Source organism: Panulirus ornatus, chromosome 19 (assembly GCF_036320965.1).
Source record: "Panulirus ornatus isolate Po-2019 chromosome 19, ASM3632096v1, whole genome shotgun sequence".
NCBI lineage: Eukaryota > Metazoa > Arthropoda > Malacostraca > Decapoda > Palinuridae > Panulirus > Panulirus ornatus.
This window is the reverse complement of record NC_092242.1, coordinates 20,947,279-20,968,603: the sequence shown is the minus strand read 5'-3', so window position 1 is coordinate 20,968,603 and position 21,325 is coordinate 20,947,279. Positions and strand designations below refer to the sequence as shown.

Genomic DNA, 21,325 nt, shown 5'->3' with positions numbered 1-21,325 from the left:
CGTGGAGAACGACCGGCGTCGTGAGTGGCCAAGAAGACTTTCCCCCACCGATGTGCAACACATAAGAGACAACGACAATGAAGAGGCACACCAGAGACCGCCTCCATAGTCCCCTACATCACATATCGAACCCATAGTCCCCTACATCACATATCGAACCCATAGTCCCCTACAACATGTGTCGACCCCATAGTCCCCTACGTCATATGTCGACCCCATAGTCCCTTAACATCATATGTCGACCCCATAGTCCCCCTACATCATATGTCGACCCCATAGTCCCCCTACATCATATGTCGACCCCATAGTCCTCTACATCGTATGTGTCTCTATATTCCCCTACATCATATGTCGACCCCATAGTCCCCCTACATCATATGTCGACCCGATAGTCCTCTACATCGTATGTGTCTCTATAATCCCCTACATCATATGTCGACCCCATAGTCCCCCTACATCATATGTCGACACCATAGTCCTCCACATCGTATGTGTCTCTATAAAGCCCTACATCATATGTCGACCCCATAGTCCCCCTACATCATATGTCGACCCCATAGTCCTCTACATCGTATGTGTCTCTATAATCCCCTACATCATATGTCGACCCCATAGTCCCCCTACATCATATGTCGACCCCATAGTCCTCTACATCGTATGTGTCTCTATAATCCCCTACATCATATGTCGACCCCATAGTCCCCCTACATCATATGTCGACCCCATAGTTCCCTATAAACGCGATACCTTTTTCTAATACTAATTTCTTGTGAAGTTACACGCTGACAGACAGACGACCTCCTCTGTCAGTGTTTGAAACATCGGAGTCGATATCATGTAGCCAGTGACATGCCATGGCATTTCTACAGTGGGAAGGTATGGATTTGGCTCTTACGTCGCCTCTGGCCGGGGAGGTGCGTGTAGAGGGCAGGCCCACGGTGTGAGGATTCCTATACTGCCAGCGATCACTTGTGAGAGGGACAAGAACTGCCAGCGATCACTTGCGAGAGGGACAACAACTGCCAGCGATCACTTGCGAGAGGGACAACAACTGCCAGCGATCACTTGCGAGAGGGAAAACAACTGCCAGCGATCACTTGTGAGAGGGACAACAACTGCCAGCGATCACTTGTGAGAGGGACAACTGCTGTGTCTCTGCAAGTCAAAACGGACGCTTGGTTCACACTGCAGCAAGATGGAGGCAGGGAAGGTGAACCATGATGTGGTTGAAGTGATGCCTCGGTTGATATTGGGTGAGCCCGTCCTGTTCTGAAGTACAACCCAGGAGCGAGTCCCACCATGACGACCAGGCGACCACACGTGTCGTTCCTGGGTCTTGACGCCGACCAGAACGACCAGCCCCGCTACAGGTTCCGCTTCAGCCTCCCGGATTCCACTCTGGACTCCTTCCTCGGGGCTGTCGAAGCCTCTGCTCCCGCCGACTCCCTGCTCACCGAGACGACCAGCCCGCCGTCGCTCAGTGTGGTGGACGACTCCCTCTCGGCCAACGACACCAACGCCACGACGAGCTACGTGCCCTACAACCAGCGTCCGGAGACCTACATCGTGCCCATCCTTTTCGCTCTTATCTTCATCGTCGGCGTGATCGGTAAGAGGGCCGGGGAGAGGGGCCGGGGAGAGGGGCGGGGAGAGGGGCCGGGGAGAGGGGGCCGGGGAGAGGGTCGGGGAGAGGGGCCGGGGAGAGGGTCGGGGAGAGGGGCCGGGGAGAGGGGCCGGGAGAGGGGCCGGGGAGAGGGTCGGGGAGAGGGGCCGGGGAGAGGGTCGGGGAGAGGGGCCGGGGAGAGGGTCGGGGAGAGGGGCGGGGAGAGGGTCAGGGAGAGGGGCCGGGGAGAGGGTCGGGGAGAGGGTCGGGGAGAGGGGCCGGGGAGAGGGGCGGGGGAGAGGGTCGGGGAGAGGGGCCGGGGAGAGGGCCGGGGAGAGGGTCGGGGAGAGGGGCCGGGGGAGAGGGTCGGGGGAGAAGGGCCGGGGAGAGGGTCGGGGAGAGGGGGGGGAGAGGGGCCGGGGAGAGGGGCCGGGGAGAGGGTCGGGGAGAGGGTCGGGAGAGAGAGGCTGGGGAGAGGGTCGGGGAGAGGGGCCGGGGAGAGGGTCGGGGGGAGGGTCGGGGAGAGGGGCCGGGGGGAGGGTCGGGGAGAGGGGCCGGGGAGAGGGGTCGGGGAGAGGGGCCGGGGAGGAGGAGGGGCCGGGGAGAGAGGGTCGGGGGAGAGGGGGCCGGGGAGAGGATCGGGGTGAGGGGCGAGGAGAGTAGGGTCGGGGAGAGGGGGCCGGGGAGAGGGTCGGGGAGAGGGGGCGGCCGGGGAGAGGGGCGGGGAGAGGGGGCCGGGGAGAGGGTCGGGGAGAGGGGCGGGGAGAGGGGGCCAGGGAGAGGGGGTCAGGGAGAGGGTCGGGGGAGAGGGGCCGGGGAGAGGGTCGGGGAGAGGGGCCGGGGAGAGGGACCGGGGAGAGGGTCGGGGAGAGAGGGGCGGGGGAGGGGTCGGGGAGAGGGGCCGGGGAGAGGGTCGGGGAGAGGGGCCGGGGAGAGGGTCGGGGAGAGGGGGCCGGGGAGAGGGTCGGGGAGAGGGGGCGGGGGAGAGGGGTCGGGGAGGGGTCGGGGAGAGGGGCCGGGGGGGAGGGGCCGGGGAGGAGAGGGTCGGGAGGAGAGGGGCCGGGGAGAGGGTCGGGGAGAAGGGCCGGGGAGAGGGTCGGGGAGAGGGGCCGGGGAGAGGGGCGGGGAGAGGGGCCGGGGAGAGGGTCGGGGAGAGGGTCGGGGAGAGGGTCGGGGAGAGGGGCTGGGGAGAGGGTCGGGGAGAGGGGCCGGGGGAGAGGAGGGTCGGGGGGAGGGTCGGGGAGAGGGGCCGGGGAGAGGGTCGGGGAGAGGGGCGGGGAGAGGGTCGGGGAGAGGGGCCGGGGCGAGGGTCGGGGAGAGGGGCCGGGGAGAGGGGCCGGGGAGAGGGTCGGGGAGAGGGTCGGGGGGAGGGTCGGGGAGAGGGGCCGGGGAGAGGGTCGGGGAGAGGGTCGGGGAGAGGGTCGGGGGGAGGGTCGGGGAGAGGGGCCGAGGAGAGGGTCGGGGAGAGGGGCCGGGGAGAGGGTCGGGGGGAGGGTCGGGGAGAGGGGCCGGGGAGAGGTCGGGGGAAGGGTCGGGGAGAGGGGCCGGGGAGAGGGTCGGGGAGAGGGGCCGGGGAGAGGGCCGGGGAGAGGGTCGGGGAGGAGGGTCGGGGGAGAGGGGCCGGGGGGGAGGGTCGGGAGAGGGGCCGGGGAGAGGGTATGGGAAAGGGGGCCGGGGAGAGGGTCGGGGAGAGGGGCCGGGGGGAGGGTCGGGGAGAGGGGCCGGGGAGAGGGTAGGCGAAAGGGGCCGGGGAGAGGGGCCGGGGAGAGGGTCGGGGAGAGGGGCCGGGGAGAGGGTAGGGGAAAGGGGCCGGGGAGAGGGGCCGGGGAGAGGGTCGGGGAGAGGGGCCGGGGAGAGGGGCAAGGAGAGGGTCAGACTGAGGGGCAAAGAGTGGGTCTGGGAGAGAGATGGAGAGAGGACCTGGGATAGGGGATGGGGAGAGAACCGGGGAGAGGTCCAGAGAAAGGGGTCGGTAAGAGAACTGGAGAGAGGCCGGGGAGAGAGGGCTGAAGAGAGGGAAGTAAGAAGGCGTGGGAGAGAGGGAACCTGACCTCTCCACCAGCCACCACACACACACACACACCTCCTGCCTAGCCCCTCCATCACCACCAGGCAACGTTGCCTCTGACACTAATTACGTTTGGCGCTCCATCATATCGCTCTCTTAAACCTCCCCTGCCGCTTACGACCACACTCTCATATACGAGTACACAAATTGGTTAGCTAGTAGCTTTTAGCATCTAGGGTGACGGTACACCACAGCCAGGGTGACGGTACACCACAGCCAGGGTGATGGTACACTACAGACAGGGTGATGGTACACCACAGCCAGGGTGATGGTACACTACAGACAGGGTGATGGTACACCACAGCCAGGGTGATGGTATACCACAGCCAGGGTGATGGTACACCACAGCCAGGGTGATGGTACACTACAGACAGGGTGATGGTACACCGCAGCCAGGGTGATGGTACACCACAGCCAGGGTGATGGTACACTACAGCCAGGGTGATGGTACACTACAGCCAGGGTGATGGTACACCACAGCCAGGGTGATGGTACACCACAGCCAGGGTGATGGTACACTACAGCCAGGGTGATGGTACACCACAGCCAGGGTGATGGTACACCACAGCCAGGGTGATGGTACACCACAGCCAGGGTGATGGTACACCACAGCCAGGGTGATGGTACACCCAGCCAGGGTGATGGTACACTACAGCCAGGGTGATGGTACACCACAGCCAGGGTGATGGTATACCACAGCCAGGGTGACGGTATACCACAGCCAGGGTGATGGTATACCACAGCCAGGGTGATGGTACACCACAGCCAGGGTGATGGTACACTACAGCCAGGGTGATGGTACACTACAGCCAGGGTGATGGTACCCACAGCAGGGTGATGGTACACCACAGCCAGGGTGATGGTACACCACAGCCAGGGTGATGGTACACCACAGCCAGGGTGATGGTACACCCAGCCAGGGTGATGGTACACCCAGCCAGGGTGATGGTACACCACAGCCAGGGTGATGGTATACCACAGCCAGGGTGACGGTATACCACAGCCAGGGTGATGGTATACCACAGCCAGGGTGATGGTACACCAGCAGGGTGGTCCCGGGTGATGGTACACTACAGCCAGGGTGATGGTACACCACAGCCAGGGTGATGGTACACCACAGCCAGGGTGATGGTACACCAGCCAGGGTGATGGTACACCACAGCCAGGGTGATGGTACACTACAGCCAGGGTGATGGTACACTACAGCCAGGGTGATGGTACACCACAGCCAGGGTGATGGTACACCACAGCCAGGGTGATGATACACTACAGCCAGGGTGATGGTACACTACAGCCAGGGTGATGGTACACCACAGCCAGGGTGATGGTACACCACAGCCAGGGTGATGGTACACTACAGCCAGGGTGATGGTACACCCAGCCAGGGTGATGGTACACCACAGCCAGGGTGATGGTACACCACAGCCAGGGTGATGGTACACCACAGCCAGGGTGATGGTACACCACAGCCAGGGTGATGACGTGCTACAACTGTGTTCGAACATATCAGAAATAAGACCCTTAGCAACACTGTCCTTAAACTTTATCGACAAATTATCTTACCTTTGGCGGTACTGTATCTAGAACAACACTGTCTAGAGAACATTAGGAACAATGTCCTCGGAACCAAAACAACACTATCCCGAGAGAGAGAGAGAGAGAGAGAGAGAGAGAGAGAGGAGAGAGAGAGAGAGAGAGAGAGAGAGAGAGAGAGAGACTGGATCCGGACTCCGCCCACATACGGTTACACGTGAGTGAAAACCTATGAGACATAGTGAGGAGATTTTATCGAGTAAGTCGCGTGTGCGAGTAGGTAGAGAGGAGAGTAAGTGGTTCGAGGGAAGGCAGGTGTACGGCAGGGGTGTGCGATGTCACCATGACTGTCCGATTTGTTTATGGATGGAGTGGCGAAGGAGGTGAATGTGAGTGTCTTTGAGAGAGGGTCAGGTCTGCAGTCTGCCTGAGGTGCGGGGGGTGGGAGAGGCGTCACTTACTGTTTGCTAATGACACGGTGCCGGTGGCAGATTCGAGTGTCCAAAGTGCACAAACTGGTTTCTGAGTTTGGCAGGCTGGGTAGAAGGAGAAAAGTGTACAAAAGTATGAATCAAAGTATAGTTACTAGGTTTAGCACCGGACAGGTCAGTTGTTGCGCGAGTTTGAATGGAAAGAACTTGAAGGAAGTGAAGTGTTTTGAATAACTGGAAGTGAACGTGACAGTGAATGGAAATCATGAACATGAGATAACAACGCACGGAAGAAGGTGGATGTGTTGGAAATGAAATGTTTGAGGAGAGTATGTGGTATGAGGAGGGTTGATCAAATAAGAAATGATAGGGTAAGGGAGATGTGTGACGGTAAGAGCAGAATGTATGAAAAAACTGAAGATGTGGTGCTGAAATGGTTTGAACATAAGGAAAGAATGAGTGAGGAGAAGATGACTTAAAGGGTATTCATGTCGAGAGTGGAGGGAACAAGACAAGAGGGAGGAAATCAAAAGGGAGGAGGAAGGATGGAGTGAGAGACGCTTTGAAATGTCGGAGTCAGAATAGGGAGGATGGTGTGAAGCGTGCGGGGGACAGAGCCAATTGGAATGATGTGGTATACAAAGGATGGCGTGCGGTCAATTGACTGAACCAGGGCACACGAAACGGTCTGGGGAAACCACGGATCATGCATAGCGGGCTCTGGTTTCTGTGCTTTATACCCGAGAGTTGGAGAGTGGACGTGAGCAAATGAGGCCATTCTTCGTCTGTTCCTGACGCTACCTCGTTAACGTATGCGCGCGCGTGTGTGCGTGTGTGCGTGGGTGTGTGTGTGTGTGTGTGTGTGTGTGTGTGTTTCAGTGACATAAGCAAAATATCTATTCACGTCACAGTAACTTACGCGTTGGTAAACTGGTAATATTCTCATGTAAGGTGGCACACAAGGTGGCTGAAAGACGGTACGTGATTTGTAGGATCATGCATTATATTCACAGTTTCGCTAATGAGCTGTGCACATCGTCCTAGGGTTACATCAAGCGGCCAGACAGGCAATCAAGTCCCCAGAGTGAGGTGCAGTAATGAGTCTGTCCAATACTACATATCACACATTATTACCTGCCACAGCGCTCATCACCGCCTCACTAACACATCCCTCCTGCAGGCAACGGGACGCTCATCGTCATCTTCGCACGCAACAGGAACCTCCGCAACGTACCTAACACCTACATCATCTCCCTGGCACTCGGGGACCTCCTGGTCCTTTTCTTCACCGTGCCCTTCGTCTCCACCATCTACACCATCGAGTCGTGGCCCTACGGCAACTTCGAGTGCAAGTTCAGCGAGCTAGTGCGGGACATATCCGTCGGGGTGACTGTGTTCACCCTGACGGCTCTCTCTGCTGACCGATACCTAGCCATCGTCTCCACCGTCAGGAGGGTAAGTGAGGCAAATGCTGATGTCATATTATATATATTATATTATATATTAATATATATATATATATTATATATTATATATTTTATATTATTTTTTTTTTTTTATTTTTTTTTTTTTGCTTTGTCGCTGCTCCCGCGTTTGCGAGGTAGCGCAAGGAAACAGACGAAAGAAATGGCCCAACCCACCCCCATACACATGTATATACATACGTCCACACACGCAAATATACATACCTACACAGCTTTCCATGGTTTACCCCAGTCGCTTCACATGCCTTGATTCAATCCACTGACAGCACTTCAACCCCGGTATACCACATTGCTCCAATTCACTCTATTCCTTGCCCTCCTTTCACCCTCCTGCATTTCAGGCCCCGATCACACAAAATCTTTTTCACTCCATCTTTCCACCTCCAATTTGGTCTCCCTCTTCTCCTCGTTCCCTCCACCTCCGACACATATATTCTCTTGGCCAATCTTTCCTCACTCATTCTCTCCATGTGCCCGAACCATTTCAAAACACCCTCTTCTGCTCTCTCAACCACGCTCTTTTTATTTCCACACATCTCTCTTACCCTTACGTTACTTACTCGATCAAACCACCTCACACCACATATTGTCCTCAAACATCTCATTTCCAGCACATCCATCCTCCTGCGCACAACTCTATCCATAGCCACGTCTCGCAACCGATACAACATTGTTGGAACCACTATTCCTTCAAACATACCCATTTTTGCTTTCCGAGATAATGTTCTCGACTTCCACACATTCTTCAAGGCTCCCAGAATTTTCGCCCCCTCCCCCACCCTATGATCCACTTCCGCTTCCATGGTTCCATCCGCTGCCAGATCCACTCCCAGATATCTAAAACACTTCACTTCCTCCAGTTTTTCTCCATTCAAACTCACCTCCCAATTGACTTGACCCTCAACCCTACTGTACCTAATAACCTTGCTCTTATTCACATTTACTCTTAACTTTCTTCTTTCACACACTTTACCAAACTCAGTCACCAGCTTCTGCAGTTTCTCACATGAATCAGCCACCAGCGCTGTATCATCAGCGAACAACAACTGACTCACTTCCCAAGCTCTCTCATCCCCAACAGACTTCATACTTGCCCCTCTTTCCAAAACTCTTGCATTCACCTCCCTAACAACCCCATCCATAAACAAATTAAACAACCATGGAGACAACACACACCCTGCCGCAAACCTACATTCACTGAGAACCAATCACTTTCCTCTCTTCCTACACGTACACATGCCTTACATCCTCGATAAAAACTTTTCACTGCTTCTAACAACTTGCCTCCCACACATATATTCTTAATACCTTCCACAGAGCATCTCTATCAACTCTATCATATGCCTTCTCCAGATCCATAAATGCTACATACAAATCCACTTGCTTTTCTAAGTATTTCTCACATACTTTCTTCAAAGCAAACACCTGATCCACACATCCTCTACCACTTCTGAAACCACACTGCTCTTCCCCAATCTGATGCTCTGTACATGCCTTCACCCTCTCAATCAATATCCTCCCATATAATTTACCAGGAATGCTCAACAAACTTATACCTCTGTAATTTGAGCACTCACTCTTATCCCCTTTGCCTTTGTACAATGGCACTATGCACGCATTCCGCCAATCCTCAGGCACCTCACCATGAGTCATATATACATTAAATAACCTTACCAACCAGTCAATAATACAGTCACCCCCTTTTTTAATCAATTCCACCGCAATACCATCCAAACCTGCTGCCTTGCCGGCTTTCATCTTCCGCAAAGCTTTTACTACCTCTTCTCTGTTTACCAAATCATTTTCCCTAACCCTCTCACTTTGCACACCACCTCGACCAAAACACCCTATATCTGCCACTCTATCATCAAACACATTCAACAAACCTTCAAAATACTCACTCCATCTCCTTCTCACATCACCACTACTTTATCACCTCCCATTTGCGCCCTTCACTGAAGTTCCCATTTGCTCCCTTGTCTTACGCACTTTATTTACCTCCTTCCAGAACATCTTTTTATTCTCCCTAAAATTTAATGATACCTCTCACCCCAACTCTCATATATATATTCTTTCTTTTCTTTCAAACTATTCGCCATTTCCCGCATTAGCGAGGTAGCGTTAAGAACAGAGGACTGGGCCTTTGAGGGAATACCCTCACCTGGCCCAATTCTCTGTTCCTTCTTTTGGAAAATTGAAAAAAAAAAAAAAAAATTGAAAAAAAAAAAAAAAAATAATATATATATATATATATATATATATATATATATTTATATATATATATATTATTATATATATATTATCCCTACTTCCCACGTATTACCTGCGTGTCGTAGAGGGCGACTAAAAGGGGAGGGAGCGGGGGGCTGGAAATCCTCCCCTCTCGTTTTTAATTTTACAAAAGAAGGAACAGAGAAGGGGGCTTAATGAGAATATTCCCTCAAAGGCTCAGTTCTCTGTTCTTAACGTTACCTCGCTAACGCGGGAATTGGCGAAATATATTATATATAATATATATTATATATATATATATATATATATATATATATATATATATATATATATTCCTATGAGTCCATGGGGAAAACGTAACACGATAAGTTCCCAAGTGTTCTTTCGTGTAATAATCACATCATCAGGGGAGACACAAGAGAGAAATATAACAGTCAGTTGATATACATCGGAGACGAAGCTAGGACGCCATTTGGTAAGCATGGACAATCGCATTTCCAGCACATCCATCCTCCTGCGCACAACTCTATCCATAGCCCACGCCTCGCAACCATACAACATTGTTGGAGCCACTATTCCTTCAAACATACCCATTTTCGCTTTCCGAGATAATGTTCTCGACTTCCACACAATCTTCAAGGCTCCCAGGATTTTCGCCCCCACCCCCACCCTATGATCCACTTCCGCTTCCATGGTTCCATCCGCTGCCAGATCCACTCCCAGATATCTAAAACACTTTACTTCCTCCAGTTTTTCTCCATTCAAACTTACCTCCCAATTGACTTGACCCTCACCCCTACTGTACCTAATTACCTTGCTCTTATTCACATTTATATATATATATATATATATATATATATTATATATATATATATATTATATATATAGGAAAGGAACGGAAAGGAAAGGAAAGGAGCGGATGGGACCGTAGAAGCGGAAGTGAATCATAGGGTGGGGGAGGGGGCGAAAATTCTGGGAGCCTTGAAGAATGTTTCGAAGTCGAGAACATTATCTCGGAAAGCAAAAGTGGGTATGTTTGAAGGAATAGTGGTTCCAACAATGTTGTATGGTTGCGAGGCGTGGGCTATGGATAGAGTTGTGCGCAGGAGGGTGGATGTGCTGGAAATGAGATGTTTGAGGACAATGTGTGGTGTGAGGTGGTTTGATCGAGTAAGTAACGTAAGGGTGAGAGAGATGTGTGGAAATAAAAAGAGCGTGGTTGAGAGAGCAGAAGAGGGTGTTTTGAAATGGTTTGGGCACATGCAGAGAATGAGTGAGGAAAGATTGACCAAGAGGATATATGTGTCGGAGGTGGAGGGAACGAGAAGTGGGAGACCAAATTGGAGGTGGAAAGATGGAGTGAAAAAGATTTTGTGTGATCGGGGCCTGAACATGCAGGGGGGTGAAAGGAGGGCAAGGAATGGAGTGAATTGGATCGATGTGGTATACCGGGGTTGACGTGCTGTCAGTGGATTGAATCAGGGCATGTGAAGTGTCTGGGGTAAAACATGGAAAGCTGTGTAGGTATGTATATTTGCGTGTGTGGACGTGTATGTATATACATGTGTATGGGGGTGGGTTAGGCCATTTCTTTCCTCTGTTTCCTTGCGCTCCCTCGCAAACGCGGAAGACAGCGACAAAGCAAAAAAAAAAAAAAAAAAAAAAAGAAATTATATATATATATATATATATATATATATATATATATATATATATATAATATATTATATATATATCTTTTCTTTCTTTCAAACTATTCGCCATTTCCCGCGTTAGCGAGGTAGCGTTAAGAACAGAGGACTGGCCTTTGAGGGAATATATATATATATATATATATATATATATATATATATATATATATATATATATATGTGTGTGTGTGTATTTGAGTGGATGTCTTCCTTCGTCTGTTCCCTTGCGCTACCTCTCTAACGCGGGAAGCAACGATCAGGTGTAATACATACATATATATATATATATATATATAATATATTATATATATATATATATATATATATATATATATATATATATATCCCTAGGGATGGGGGAGAAAGAATACTTCCCACGTGTTCCCTGCGTGTTGTAGAAGGCGACTAAAAGGGGAGGGAGCGGGGGGGCTGGAAATCCTCTCCTCTCATTTTTTTTTTTTTTAATTTTCCAAAAGAAGGAACAGAGAAGGGGGCCAGGTGAGGATGTTCCGTCAACGGTCCAGTCCTCTGTTCTTAACGCTACCTGCTAACGCGGGAAATGGCGAATAGTATGAAAAAAAAAAATATATAATATATATATATATATATATATATATATATATATATATATATATATATATATATTTTTTTTTTTTTTCATACTATTCGCCATTTCCCGCGTTAGCTAGGTAGCGTTAAGAACAGAGGACTGGACCGTTGACGGAACATCCTCACCTGGCCCCTTCTCTGTTCTTCTTTTGGAAAATTAAAAAAAAAAATAATATTATATATATACATATATTATATTATTTATATTATAAATATTATATATATATATATATATATATATATATATATATATATATATATATATATATATATATATATATATCCCTGGGATAGGGGATTAAGAATACTTCCCATGTATTCCCTGCGTGTCGTAGAAGGCGACTAAAAGGGGAGGGAGCGGGGGGCTGGAAATCCTCCCCTCTCGGTTTTTTTTTTTTTTTTTTTTTCAATTTTCCAAAAGAAGGAACAGAGAATTGGGGCCAGGTGAGGGTATTCCCTCAAAGGCCCAGTCCTCTGTTCTTAACGCTACCTCGCTAATGCGGGAAATGGCGAATAGTTGAAAGAAAAAGAATATATATATATATATATTATATATATATATATATATATATATATATATATATATATATTTATATATATATACATATACAAACACATACACATACATATGCATCTACACACACATACATTTTCATATTTGTTCGCCGTCATCCATTCCCGACGCCACCCCGCCCCACAGGAAACAGCAGAAATGCATAAAAGGAAAAAATAACGTATACATTCTCCTTTCCTTCACACATGATCGCCACCCCCTGCGTCAGCGAGGTAGCGTCAGGAAACAGATGAAGAAAGGCCACATCCACTCACATCCGTAAACGAGGTGTCATGTGTAATTCACCGAAGCCACAGCTCCCTATCCACATGCAGGCCCCACAGAACTTTCCACGGTTTAACCCGGACGCTTCACATGCTCTGGTTCAATCCATCAACAGCACGTCGACCTCAGTGTACCACATCGTTCCAATTCACTCTATTCCTTGCACACCTTTCACCCTTCTGCATGTTCAGGCTCCGATCGCTCAAAATCTTTTTCACCTCATCCTTCCACCTCCAATTTGATCTCCCTGCTCTCTTTGTTACCTCCACTTCTGAAGCATATATTCTCTGTCAATTTTTCCTTGATCATTCTCTCCATATTTCCATCCAGTTCCAACTCAGCCTCTTCTGCTCTCTCAACCACACTCTTTCATCACCACACATCTCTCTTACCCTTTCATTACTTCATCAAACCACCTCACATCACATATTGTCCTCAAACATTTCACTCCCAACACATCCACCCTCCTCCGCACAACCCCATTTATAGCCCATGCCTCGCAACCATATAATATTGTTGGAACTTCTATTCCTTCCAACATACCCAATTTTGACCTCCCAGATGACGTTCTCTCTTTCCACACACTCTTCAGCACTTCTAGAACCTTCGCCCCTTCCCCCACCCTATGACCCACTTCTGCTTCCATGGTTTCATTCACTGCCATGTCTATTTCCAGATATCTGAAACACTTGACTTCCACTAATTTTTTTTCCATTCAAACTTACCTCCGAACTACCTTGTTCCTCAACCCTACTGAACCTAATAACCTTGCTTTTATTCACATTTACTCTTAACGTTCTACATTCACACACTTTTCCAGACTCAGTGACCAACTTCTGCATTGCCCACTCTAATCAGCCACTAGAGCTATATTATTAGCAAACAACAACTGACTCACTTCCCTGGACCTCTCATCCACAACAGACTGCATACTCATCCCTCTCTCTAAGACTCTTGTATCCACAAACAAATTAAACAACCATGGTGACATCACACACCCCTGCCGTAGACCAACCTTCACTTGAAACCATTCACTCTCCTCTCTTCCTACCCGTACACACCCCTTACACCTTTGATAAAAACTCACTGCATCTAGTACTTCACCTCCCACACCATATACTCTTAAGACCCTCCACAATACATCTCTATCAATCTTATCATATGCCTTCTCTAGATCCATAATAATACATACAAATCCATGTTTCAAAAATTTCTCACACATTTTTTAAAGCAAACCACTGATCCACGGTACGCATCCTCTATCACTTCTGAAACCACACCGCTCCTCCCCAAACTGATGCTCAGCACTTGTAGTCTGAATACTCCCCTTTATCCTCCATATGCTTAAACAATGGCACTATACATGCATTCCCCAATCCTCAGACACCTCACCATGATCCACACATACAATGAATATCCTTACCAACCATTCAACAGCACAGTCACCCTCTTCTTAACAAATTCAACTGTAATACCATCCACTCCATCCGTCTTGCCACATTCTATCTTTGGCAAGGTTTTCACCACCTCTTCTCTCTTCACCAAACCACTTCCCATAACTCTCTCAATTCGCATACCACTCCGACCGAAACATCCTACATATGCCAATCTATCATCAAACACTTTTGTCAATCCTTCAAATACTCTCTCCATCTCCTTCTCTAGTCTTTCGCACGTTACCTCTTTCCAAAATATCTTTTTACTCTCCCTGAAGTTTAATGATACTCTCATCCCTCTTTTTTCCACATTTTCAGCCCCTGCACTTTCCTCTTGACTTCCTGCCGCTTTCTCTTATCTATCTCCTAATTATTTGCACTCCTTTCTTGTATGTACAGCCCAAACGCCTCTCTTTTCTCTTTCACTAGCAACTTCACTTCTTCACCCCATCACTCACCACCCTTTCTAATCTGCCCACCTCCCATCTTTCACATGCCACTTACATCTCTTGCACATGCCATCACTGCTTTCCTCAATTACCTTCCATTCCTCACCCACTCCCCTCACTTCATTTACTCTCACCTTTTGCCATTCTACACACAGTCTCTCCTGGTATTTCATCACACAAGTCTCCTTTCCAAGCTCAATTACTCTCTTCTCCCCAAAACTGTTTCCTCATTTTCGAAAAACTCCACGAATCTTCACCCTCGCCTCCACAGAAGAGTGATGGGACATCTTACAAGCAGCCCCTCTCAGCACATTAACATCCAAAATTATCTCTTATACGGATATCAACTGACACGTAATCTAATAATGCCTGTTGACCATCTCTCCTACTCACATACGTATACTTGTGTACATCTCTCTTTCTAAACTAGGTATTCCCGATCATTAGCCTTTAAAGCACACAATTCCAAAAGTTCTTCATTTCTATTGATGTCACTGAATACTCTATGCGCCTCAATCATACCCTTAAATGCCTCATTACTTACCTTCGCATTTAAATCACCCATCACTAATACCCGGTAATGTACATCAGAACTGCTGACACACTCACTCATTTGTTTCCAAAACATTTGCTTCTCATGATGTTTCTCTTCATGCCCGGGTGCATATGCACCAATAATCAACCATCTCTCGCCATCCTCTTTCAGTTTTACCCATATCAATCTAGAATTTACCTCCTTAAAATCGAACACATACACTTCCACAACTCATTTTTCAAGAGCAGAGCAGCGCAAAACCTTCCTTAGCTCTTTTCTTCTCACCAACTCCTGACTTCACTCCTAAGGTATTTCCAAATCATTCTACCCCTTTACCCTTGAGTTTCGTTTCACTCAGAGCCAGAACATCCAGGTTTCTTTCCTAAAACTTACTACTTATCTCTCCTGACTTCCCACCTTGGTTACATCCACACACATCTAGACAACCCACTCTGAGCCTTCGAGGAGGAGGATCACTCCCCGCTTGACTCCTTGTTTCCTCTTTTTGAAATTGAAATAAAAGAAGGGAAGGAATCCAGCACCCCGCTCCCGCCCCCTTTAATCGCTTTCTACGACACGTGGGGAATACGGAGGCAGAATTCTTTCTCTCATTCATATATATATATATATATATATATATATATATATATATATATTTTTCTGGATGGTATGATCTCATAACCCCTGATAATCACCCTCTCTTCCATTCTCTATCAACGATGGTGTTCCTACATTAATTTTCCTGTTTCCTACCATCCTACCACTTCACAGAAGTGGACTCTTTATCAAACAAAATATAATCCAATATTTTCACACAAACACTCAAATCTGATTTTTTTTTCTTACAAATCGGCTTCATTTTCTCTCGCTCGATCTGTAGCTCATCTCATTCAAATAATTTTCTACTCCGGACTTGGATAAGGTTTTCCAGTTGAGCACACACAACCTGATTAACTTTACTGCTTTTTTTTAAATAGATTCTTTCCTCTTTTTCGTTACAGAAATCTTCAAGACTTTCCCATCTTCTTTGGTGGCTCTGTGGTCCCATCGCTCACCGTCTGTTGTTGCATCTTGGTAACCCCACATTACACAAATACCTGTGTCTGTCGGTAAAATAATTTCCGTGTTGTTCGGATGGACAAGGTGTTCGCATCATGACTGCATGTTCGACTTACATGAGAGTCTGGCTGGGTCTGGTATGGAGCATTGCACTGATATCTGGAGAGTCACTTCTTCCACGTATACACTCGACAGGGTCTTTCAGCTCTCCTAACAAGTCTCAAAGTTTGACTCTCCTCTCTCTCTCTCTCTCTCTCTCTCTCTCTCTCTCTCTCTCTCTCTCTCTCTCTTACTGTAGATAGATTGCAGATAGTGACGCAGCCACCGACTAGTGTGGTATATTATCGGTGCTACCTACTTGGTTATCGGGAGTGTGAGTGACGACTGCACAGCGAGTCTGCAGTACAAAATCACTACAATAGTTGTAAAGTTTCACTTCCAAGTTGCTATCCTTTCTGACTCAAACATACGTGGTGCTAGCGTTCACTCCATCTTACACACAACACCTGACAACGCAACTCACAACTCGTCCTTCGTAACTCTACATTTTCCTGTGGTGAAGGCTACGCTATAGCCCGGTCTGCCTTTTGGCAAACTCACTCTCTCTTCTCTCTCTCTCTCTCTCTCTCTCTCTCTCTCTCTCTCTCTCTCTCTCTCTCTCTCTCTTCCACTGATATTACCACTATTTCTGCTTCCGACAATTGCGCGAGTACTCTCTTCCATTGATATATTATTTTTATTACTGTTCACGACATTTCGCTGCTTGCGAGCCTCCACCAGTAACTCAGTTGCTCAATAAGCTACTACTTGCTATATACCGGCTGGCACTAAAGCCATATGGTATGCAGCGAGAGTGCGTATAGTATGAGAATTATCTTGAACACCTGAAGTTTCACAAGTCTTCTCGACTGTCGGTTACAAAAACAAAGTTGTCCACCTTAACAATCTAACGAACGCCACTGCACTCTTAACGTATAAAGTTACAACATGGAGAAATCACAAGCTTCTGTCTAACCAAAGTACAGAAAAGTATTTCACCAGGCTCTAAATAAGTAAGAGAAAACTAAGAGTAACACCGTCAAAAAAAAAAAATATTAGCTCGTGAGCTAGATTCAAGACATGATGGTGGGACACTTACTTGTACGGGAACAATTACGATTAACAGCGTAGCATATCCCGCGTTAAATCCTTACTACAGGACACTGCGTCAAATAACCCCATTTTGATACGTCCATTCCCGTTGATCCACTTGCACTGAGACTTTATATACTTCTTTAGGAAGTATGTTCTTATATCACTATACTTCCCTTCGCTGGATCTGAAATAAACAATGAAGAATGAGATGATACTTTTGGTAAACATGAATATTATGACAAATGTGACAAATCCGAGCACAATGCAGGTTTCTTTGGTCATCTTACCATCTTGATATCTTCTGCATTTAGTAAAGGAAGGCATGACACTCATCACGGAAAACCTGGGATGAAATGACAACAAAAAATTGAGGTAAATGGTATTTCCACTAATTAGTAAAAGTTCTTTTTTTTTAAGTGGGGCAAGTATTTCTTACCTTATTTTCAATTTCAAACTAACGTTTTTTTGTTTCATATAACTATAATTTCAATTTCCCTAATCTTCATAGCTTTATCTACTTATTGGGTTAGATTTAAGGTCATAGGATATATAAACGATGGGGTTAGACTTAAGGTCATAGAATATGTAAACGAAATCATATAATCAAAGCTTGAGCTGAAGCATGACACATCCCTGTTGATTATTTAGATCAAAGATTCCAATTGCTACATCAACGTATTTGTAATAAAGTGAATGATCATTCCTCTAGTTAAAATTCTATAAGTACTGAACACACTGAAACGAGAGCAATTGAATAAAGAGGCAAAAAATACTTTATTTCGCAACAAAAAAAATCTGCCGCACCTGGGCTAGAAATAAGTACCCGTAAAACTTCCTTGCTATTTTCCATTCTTGCCAAACACATTCTGGCAGGGAACATGAAACATACTTTGCATTCTAGCAAAAATATAATTCTTCATACTTCCCTGTTCCCAGTAGGTTATTGTCCAGACACCATCATTCTAAGGATCTTCTCTACTATAGCACTTTTCCTACCTTTTGCTCATGACTGTAAATTCATGATATAAACTTACGATATTCAATAACCTGCCGACGTGTGATCATAGAGTACTGTGGGAAAATATCAGTTACTAAACAACAGTGGTTACAGGATTATTACGAAATAATTAATATCATACATCTAGTGCTATACATACATTTGAAATAACATATAGGCTAGGCTTACCTATTGTAACATGGGAGTTGGAGAATTCCACTCTGAGCACCAGCGTAATGTATGGCGTCCACTTCATCCACTTCGCTGAGTAAATATGATCTCTTCCGGCCAGTAAACAACAATGGGATCTTATACATTCAATAAGGCATCTTACAGACTGACGTGTCCACAATGGATAAAATGTTACGGTAAACATGGCAAAATTTTATGCGCCTCTGCACAGCTCAGGTAAACAAACTCATACGATGTCAGTGTCAACAAAACAAATGAGAAGTACTTTTAATTTCTAGAATTGATATACTAAACTTGGACTTTATTACTTTAGAGAATATATAATGTTATAATTATACATATATCATTAATCATTTTGATTTCTTAATATAATTAATTTTGTTTAGAAAATTTACACTCATGACTATAGACCTTGATTTCACCAGGGAAAATTGTCGAAAACTTGCCTCATGAAAAAGACGAACCACTTCGGATTGCTTCATGGGACGCGAAACTGAAGCAGCTTCGTGAGAAATCGTCAGATAACTGACAAAAAAAAAGTGCTAGTGTGACGCAGCCTTTAAATCATGACCCGATTCTTTATATTTCCCAGGCAGGAGTCTTCTACTTCCTGCAAAATAATCTAACTATTCTTTTTCGTTGTCCTTCAACCAACTTTTTGTCCTTATTTAAGGCCTAGCACCGGTGAAGACTGCTGTCCGTTACTGGAACCCTGGAATCTTGGTGTAGTGGTGGGTTATGATACATCAGGCTTGATTTACTGAATGAGAGTGGTCATGTTTTACGTTTAGTTTTGTTGGGGCTGAAAGTGGCTGCCTAGTTTAGCTACGTTTCCTGTAGTGTAGGGTGTAGGAGTTGGCGCGTACAGTACAACTGGGCCAGGAGAACAGCGTTGATGATCCCCTTTCTGTTATTACAGTTACTGTCTGTTACTGCCTTAACATAGTATCTTATTAGAGTAAAATTGTTGCCTCTGTGGGGGAAAAAGACATGATGATAGTGTGGTAATGTCCCTCCAGGCTGCACTCTGAACAATTATATCAAATAAACACCAACATGAACAGGTTAGGCTAAACTCTGACTCCTTCCCTCGTAATCAAATTCCTTTCCCTGTCACTCTGCTCCTCCCTGATCTTTCTCTTTCCAGAAGGATCTTTCATCCAATATAATGGGGGCTCTGTCGAGTAAGCTAGCGCTTGTGCATGTATTTCGTCGCCATCTTGAGGATGAGAGCATGAACGTTCCGACGTCCTCATTTAACACTTGTCTTTCTCCTCTCCCCACCAGGCTGCGGGCAGGGCGGGCCGCAGGACGGTACGGGCTGCGGTGGGGATATGGGTGGCTGCCTGCATCCTGGCTATGCCCGCCGCTCTATTTTCCGACGTGCAGGTCTTCCAGGTGACAGACGAGAAGGTCATCAGCGTGTGCTATCCCTTCCCGGAGACCTTCCCGGAGTGGTACGCCCGAGCTAACGTGATCATCAAGGCGCTTCTGTTCTACCTGCTGCCGCTGGTGGTCATCGCCACCTTCTACCTGCTCATGGCCAGGCACCTCCTCTCCTCGGAGGACGTGCCGACGGAGTCGCACGTCTTCCATCGTCAGCTCCGGACCAGGAGGAAAGTGGCCAAGATCGTCTTGTGTTTCGTGCTGATTTTCGCCGTCTGCTTCTTACCGACGCACGTCTTCCTCCTCTGGTTCTACTTGGATCCGGAGGCCGCCATCAAGTACAATGAGTTCTGGCACGTCCTCCGCATCGTCGGCTTCTGCCTCAGCTTCATCAATTCGTGCATCAACCCCATCGCCCTCTACTGCATCTCCGGCACCTTCAGGAAGTACTACAACCGCTACCTCTTCCGCTGCTGCCGATGGGGCGACCGGGGACATCGAAGTCGAGGCTTTCTTCAGCCGGGGCGCTCCGGGGTGTCACGGTGTCGCTCCTTTACCATGAGAGGCACCGAGACCATCACCCTCACAACCCTCATCCATGAGAAAGCCTCACCCGCCGCCTCATGACATACGCCCACCACCCACTCTTACTCCCCGGCTTCCTCCCGAATCTATTCCCCAGCGCCCACGCCCATACACTCCCCAGCGCCCACTCGACAGTACGCCGCCAACGACCAACGAGGCTACGAGGCCAATAGTCATGACTCGGCCCTGTGCCCTCGTCAGCTTGTGGTCTCTGACGACAGAGACGCTGACAGCTCCAACTGTATTTATGAGGAGGTGGTCTTATGAAGGCCTCATGGTGTGACGCCTGTGCGGACCTCCCATACATGGTGTGACGCCTGTGCGGACCTCCCATACATGGTGTGACGCCTGTGAGGACCTCCTATGCATGGTGTGACGCCTGTGCGGACCTTCCATACATGGTATGACGCCTGTGAGGACCTCCCATACATGGTATGACGCCTGTGCGGACCTCCCATACATGGTGTGACGCCTGTGAGGACCTCCTATGCATGGTGTGACGCCTGTGCGGACCTTCCATACATGGTATGACGCCTGTGAGGACCTCCCATACATGGTGTGACGCCTGTGAGGACCTCCCATGCATGGTGTGACGCCCGTGAGGACCTCCCATGCATGGTGTGACGCCCGTGAGGACCTCCTATGCATGGTGTGACGGCTATCAGTAGCTCTCATACATGGTGTGACGGCTGTCAGGACATTCCTATGCATGGTGTAACCGCTGAAAAGATCTCCCTTGTATGCTGAAACAGTTCCCAGGACCTCCCATGCATTGGGTGTCGGCTTGCCAGGACCTACGCGTGGTGCGATAGTTACCAGGACCTCCCACACATGGTGCGATAGTTACCAGGACCTCCCACACATGGTGCGATAGTTACCAGGACCTCCCACACATGGTGCGATAGTTACCAGGACCTCCCACACATGGTGCGATAGTTACCAGGACCTCCCACACATGGTGTGACGGTTATCAGGACCTCATACGCATAGTGTGACGTCTGCCAGGACTTCTCATACATGTTGTAACGGCTTCCAGGGCATCCCACGCATGGTATGACGGCCT

General features: G+C 48.1%; 1 protein-coding gene across 1 annotated transcript; it reads left to right on the top strand.

Moving 5' to 3' along the window:
- The first annotated feature begins 382 nt into the window (after positions 1–382).
- Positions 383–20,670, top strand: LOC139755438 (neuropeptide CCHamide-1 receptor-like). Its single transcript, XM_071673743.1, has 3 exons — positions 383–1,609; positions 6,816–7,090; positions 19,579–20,670. Exons 1-3 carry the CDS (start codon positions 1,300–1,302, stop codon positions 20,302–20,304), a joined length of 1,311 nt encoding a protein of 436 aa, XP_071529844.1. The 5' UTR covers positions 383–1,299; the 3' UTR covers positions 20,305–20,670.
- Positions 20,671–21,325: the final 655 nt, after the last annotated feature.

What these genes read in the sequence shown, in the direction of transcription:
- LOC139755438 (XM_071673743.1), top strand. Translation starts at nt 1,300, where the DNA reads ATGACGACCAGGCGACCACACGTGTCGTTCCTGGGTCTTGACGCCGAC. An exon ending in CTTCATCGTCGGCGTGATCG is followed by an intron (nt 1,610 to 6,815) that starts GTAAGAGGGCCG and finishes TCCCTCCTGCAG; the next exon opens with GCAACGGGACGCTCATCGTC. An exon ending in TCGTCTCCACCGTCAGGAGG is followed by an intron (nt 7,091 to 19,578) that starts GTAAGTGAGGCA and finishes TCTCCCCACCAG; the next exon opens with GCTGCGGGCAGGGCGGGCCG.